General features: G+C 36.8%; 1 protein-coding gene across 2 annotated transcripts in view; it reads left to right on the plus strand.

Annotated features, from left to right (window-relative positions):
• Positions 1-2,241, plus strand: part of CTDP1 (CTD phosphatase 1) — a 187,060-nt gene extending 184,819 nt beyond the window's left edge. For both annotated transcript variants that reach the window (XM_075921112.2, XM_075921111.2), the window contains one exon: positions 1,213-2,241. In XM_075921112.2, the coding sequence (XP_075777227.2) occupies positions 1,213-1,354 (142 nt within the window). In that variant the 3' untranslated portion in view covers positions 1,355-2,241. The remainder of the gene's footprint in view (positions 1-1,212) is intronic.
• The last annotated feature ends 3,759 nt before the right edge of the window (positions 2,242-6,000 follow it).

A 6,000-nucleotide genomic window follows, 5' to 3' on the forward strand; every position in this document is an offset into this window, starting at 1 on the left:
CTGCTGGATATAGCCATCGCCAGTCCCAAAAGATTTCTAGATTTACCAATCCTGAAAATTCAGTTCCAAGGTATTTCTCTCCATCCTAAACTTGGTGTTCTCACTCAAAAGTACTGCTCCTCCTGTCAGGGTGGAAATTGAAAAGCTGTAATAGTTTGAATTGCACTCTGGTTTTTGGCTATTCATTTATTTTTGCCTCTTCATTAATATTTTTGTTCTTCAGTTTGAATTTGATTTTACAAATAGATCTAAAACTACCTTGAAAAACGTCCTTAGTAATATTTTATTGCTGATACTCAGATGAGAGCGAATACTGCATACAGGTGTGGTCACCTCATTTCAAAAAATATCTTGGCATTGGAAAAGGTTCAGAAAAGGGCAACAAAAATTATTTGGGATTTGAAATGGGTGCCATATGAAGAGAGATTTAAAAGACTGAGACTTTTCAGCTTAGAAGAGAGGAGACTAAGGGGGGATATGATAGAGGTCTATAAAATCAGGACAAGTGTGGAGACAGTGAATAAGGAATAGTTATTTACTTGTTCCTATAACATAAGAACTAGGGGGTCAACAAATGAAATTAATAGATAACAGGTTTAAAACAAACAAAAGGAAGTTTTTCTTCATACGGCACACAGTTGGCCTGTGGAACTCCTTGCCAGAGGAGGTTGTGAAGACCAGGACTTAATAGGTTAAAACAAAAGGGTAGGAATGACATCCCTAGGCTGTTTGTCAGAGGCTGGAAATGGATGCTAGGAAAGGGATCACTTGATAATTACCTGTTCTGTTGCTCCCTCTGGGGCTTCTGGCATTGCCTACTGTTGGCAGACAGGATACTTGGCTAGATGGGTCTTTGGACTGACCCAGTATGGCTGTTCTTGTGTTCTTAAAAGATTTTTTTTTCCTTCATGAGTAGAGAAGGAGTGAAATTAAACAATTTTTTCAAACTTTGATGTGTTAGTTGTTCAGAACGTAGGAATAATAAACTAACAAAAGCTCAAGTTTATAGTAACAAGATTTACAGTACAGAATAGGGATTAAAGACCATATGTTTGTGATCTTGTTCTGTTTATTAGGAAATAGGCATTTTACCTTTCGTCTAGATCTGATAGAAGCATCAGAAATGTTTAAGCTGCATATTTTCCCTTAAGTGCTATTGTTATGGGCAAGTAGATCGTCATATTCATGTATTTTCTCTGTCCACACTTACAGGGGTCACAAGCGCAAGCTGGATGAAGGTGATGCTGCCAGTGAATCCAGTAAAGAGTCCAGCAATGAAGATGAGGAAGGGAGCAGTTCAGAGGCAGATGAAATGGCAGCAGCGCTTGAAGCCGAATTGAATGACTTCATGTGACATTCATACGAAAGGGGATTTCTAACTATGTTTTACTTCTTGTGACAGATCTAATTTCAAATGAGCCCCTTATGTCAGTACTCAAGGTTTTTCCAAAATGTGTGTGTATATTTTGCAAAGCAACACAAGAGGTGACACATTATTTTACAAAATCAGAAATAGATGTTTTTAAGGTGTTTTATTAAAGGAAAATATACTTTTTTAAAAGGAAAAGTATTAAGGGGGACTTGGTGTACTATGCCAAAGACATGTTATGAGCTCTGCAGAATCTTCATATACCAGGACAGTAGTGCAAAGGTTTATGATTTAACATACAGTAACTTTTAAAATATTTCAATGTATGGTTTTGGTAACAGGCTTCAAGAAAAGGAGGCCACAAAGAGGATGGAGTTGCTTGAATAATACTGCTGGAACTTGATGATCTGGTCATACTTTTTTTCCACTATTAAATACTATCAAATATAAAAGGATTTTTAAAATAAAAAAGAACAATTTATATTTGTATAAAAACTGAAAATGTAATATGCAAGCTTTGTGAACTCTGCACTTGACCTCCTGTCACTGGCTTCTAAGAGAATACAGAATGATTGAATTTCATGCTCTTTAGTTACTTTGTGGACTAGTTGGATTCTTTAGGGAGACCACTTAGATTTTTAACTTTGCTTCTCTGTAACCTGGAATTTTAGCACAGCATACTGTGTGATCCTGTACTGCCATAAGGAGCTTATTCACCCATTTGTGTTGTTCTTGGAAGGAGTGTGTGCTGCTTCATTCTAGATAGGGTTTTATTTCTTTGAGAGATCTGATGTAAAGTTTTTGTATATTCTATTTCATATTTGACCCACAAAACAGATTTTCTTTCATTTAATAAAAATCCATTTTGTAAATTCTGTTTTCATTTCATGAGTTTCAAAAAACAGTTACTATATTTCACCTGCTTCCATCACACAAGAAACTACTCACCTAATCAGCTTTGCATTATTCTGTGTGAAAATTGTGACTATCATCTGAAGCAATAGCAAACTTCATTTTTATAGCTACTCAAGTGTCAAGGAATGTGCCCTTGTTATCTAAGCTTACATAGTACATTTACAAAATAATTTGACCAGAAGATCTGTACTTTGGTAATCTAAAAAGAACGCTGTTTTTATTGCTCTTTCAGATATTTTCACTATTTTTAAAAGATGCATAAATTCTGTGTAAAAAATTACATAAAGTTGTGGAAGAGGTGCAGATAATGTAAATATTTACTGCAATTAAATGAGTGAAGACCCAGGTATATTGAAAAGTATTTGCAAAGGAGGCAAAGAGTTAAAATGCTACAAATAATTTTTTCTGACATCAGATGAAACACATTTCTTGCCATGCAAAAGTATATATATAATGGATGCATAAAACACACTGCGGATCATTGGTGGGAATTGTATTAATATGAAATAATATTTTGAGTCTTCTATTAATGTTTAGATCCCTTACTGCAATTGGTTTCAGACTGCGAAGTGTATCGATATTTATTGGACTCATAAACCAAACCAATACTGACTTCTAATGTACACACAAGGCTGGATTGGGTTTTGGTCTTTAAATCCTTAAAGGCTGAGTATGTAACTGAAGTGATATATTAGGTCATTGAGAAGAGAAAGTTATGCCAATTAATTATACACATTTTATTGATTTACCATCAGCTCCAGAGCACACTGCCAATTTGTTTTATGATTTAAGCATCACTGAGTTTGCTGGACTGTTTGCTGAAGCACAAGATTGAAATCCCCACTACCATGCCTTGTTCTGCCATGCTTTTACAGCAACGTTAATTTCATTGAAGGGACTGAAGAAGTGGGAAAGTGGCACTAGAAAAGTTCTACTTGAAACACAGTCCAAAGCTATTTATTTTTTTAAAAACTAAAAATTCCTTAAACTAAAAAAACTCTTGTCTTTTAAGCTGTCTCCCTGCATTTTGGGAGCTACATTGCCCTGAAATTAGGAACCTCCATTCTTGTTTCCATCCTTTTTCTGAACTAAGAAGTTAGTATATCTGGGAATATTTCCCATCTTACCATCACCATATACTGAAGCAGTATATGATCCCTTAGAGCAATGAGTCTCAATCTGTTTCATCCTGCAGTTAGCTATTGGAGACAGGAAGTGAGAATCCTTCATAGACTTCTCCCAGCCAGCTCCATTTCCTCATTGCTTGGTTTTCAGATTGTCTGCGCACCTCTAGTGGCCATGGAACTCTTCATGAGCAAATATCGATAAACGACATGAGGTTAATTAAATTACCAAAATAGAATTTAAAATATTGTCATTCCAAGAAAGCTGAAATTTCGCAGAACTCAAAGGCTTTGTTCCTTAAAAGAATTAAGAAATGTTGCCTCCATAGAATAGTACAGACCCAGAGCGAATAGTCACTGACTTAGAGATGAGCTAATGTGTAAGGAGGGAATTGGGAACATTGCTATAATGGCTTTAGATAGGAAATAGATGAATGAAATCAGAATCTGAAGAAAGTGATCATTAGGTGCTCCAATCAAGCCCATGGTAGTTTTTACCTTTTGAACTATGCCAGTGCCCTTTCTTTGGGAGAGTACATCAGAGACAAAGTGAGTTAGAACCATTTGGGGGATAGATGGTCTATTCATCTTACCTATCTACATCAAGATATAAGGATAGTATTCCTCTTGGGGAGCACCAGAAAATATTTTTCTTAACCAGGCATTTTTGTGGAAAATGTTTGATTTGCTAGTAACTTCTGGCTATTTAAAATATCCCCATTCTGAGAAATGGCGAGTGATACCATCTTCTATTCAGGCCAATCCTCAAAATGACTTAGCCACCAAAATGCTCTTCTGAAAACACTAACGGCTACATCTAGACTGGCATGAATTTCCGAAAATGCTTTTAACGGAAAAGTTTTCCGTTAAAAGCATTTTCGGAAAAGTACGTCTAGATTGGCAGAATGCTTTTCCGCAAAAGCTCTTTTTGCGGAAAAGCGTCCGTGGACGATCTAGATGTGTTTTTCCGCAAAAAAGCCCTGATCGCCATTTTCGCGATCGGGGCTTTTTTTCGGAAAACAGTAGTATGCTGTCTACACTGGCCTTTTTGGGCAAAAGTCTTTCGGAAAAAGACTTTTGCCCAAACGGGAGCAGCACAGTTTTTCCGGAAAATCACTGACGATCTTACATGAGATCGTCAGTGCTTTTCCGGAAATTCAAACTGCTAGTGTAGACAGCTGGCAAGTTTTTCCGCAAAATCACATGATTTTGCGGAAAAACTTGCCAGTCTAGACACAGCCTAAGGCTATGTCTATACTGCAGGCTTCTTGTGCAAGAACTGTTTTGCGCAAAAGGTCTTGCATAAAAGCGCATCCACACTGTCATGTGCTTTGTACAAAATCATCCATGTCAGTGTGGACGCTCTCTTGCACAAGAAAGCTCTGATGGCCATTTTAGCCATAGGGTTTTTTGCACAAGAAACCCCTGTTGCCCGTCCACACTGCCTTCTTGCGCAAGAGAGCTTATTCTTCATGGGGAGAGGAATAACTCTTGCACAAAAAGCCCTCTGTTCCGATGCTTTGCTGTAAATTTACTTGCACAAGTAGCCTGCAGTGTAGATGTAGCCACAATGCTACTCCAAGTCATATTGAAAAAGGACATCTAGAAATACTTACTAATTCATCTGTCAGCAAAATGGGAGGACAAATAGCAGTCAAAAGGTTTTATGTAATATTGTGCAACCTGTTCAGGTATTAGATGAGATTATCTTTTTAGAATATATCCCCTGCATCTTTATGCTATAAATAAATTAGTTACTTTTTAGAAACACAACTGTTTTCCTTAAGAATAAAATGTCAGCTTTGGCATAGATTGACCTCTCAAGTTCAGCATATGCCATTATCTCTGTTACGTTGGGGTTTTGAGATTTGTATGAAGATTCACAGGTAGCACACATCTAAACATCAACTAGATGAATCTCAAAGGATGATCACTCTTACTATTTTCTGATTGTAATTTGGAGTGCTGTTTTAGAGCTAGTTCTCAAATGTGAAGTGATGAGATCAATATCTGGTGAACAAGAGGTTATTTCTGTGACAAGGTTTTAAACATTCTATGAATGACCTAGGTAGCAAATATGTCCTACAGTCAAATAGCATTGAAGCAATGTTATGTCATATTGGTGAAAACTGTTATGTGGATGCTGAATTCCACTGTAAGTTAACTGCACTTCATTGTTGGTTGGAGGGATTCGTATAAAGGTTGAAAAGCTCTTTGGGATGAGGAATACTATATAGAAATGAAAGCTATATTTCTTCTTTCACTTCCTTGTTTTACTTATCACTTTAGGGTTAACCACTAGTGAGTGTCAAGAAAGAATCCCGACAAATGATCAAGCTTCAGCAGGCCTGAGATCATATGGATTCCCATGAAAATATTGAAGCAGGAACCTCCATCCAAGAGTAAAAACTTCATCGACATTAAGATCATCTTCCCCTGTAGGGTATAGGATTTGGAAGAGCTTATAGTTAACAGTAAAAAATTTACTCAAACCAAGTGCATACCTAGATCCCACAGCTGGGAAAGGCAGATCCATGGAACACAGATGAAGTCAAAGTCCGACAATCCTACAAATTAAAACAAAAAGTTATA

The sequence above is a fragment of the Pelodiscus sinensis genome, chromosome 2 (genome assembly GCF_052426305.1).
Source record: "Pelodiscus sinensis isolate ZL-2025 chromosome 2, ASM5242630v1, whole genome shotgun sequence".
NCBI classification, from domain to species: domain Eukaryota; kingdom Metazoa; phylum Chordata; order Testudines; family Trionychidae; genus Pelodiscus; species Pelodiscus sinensis.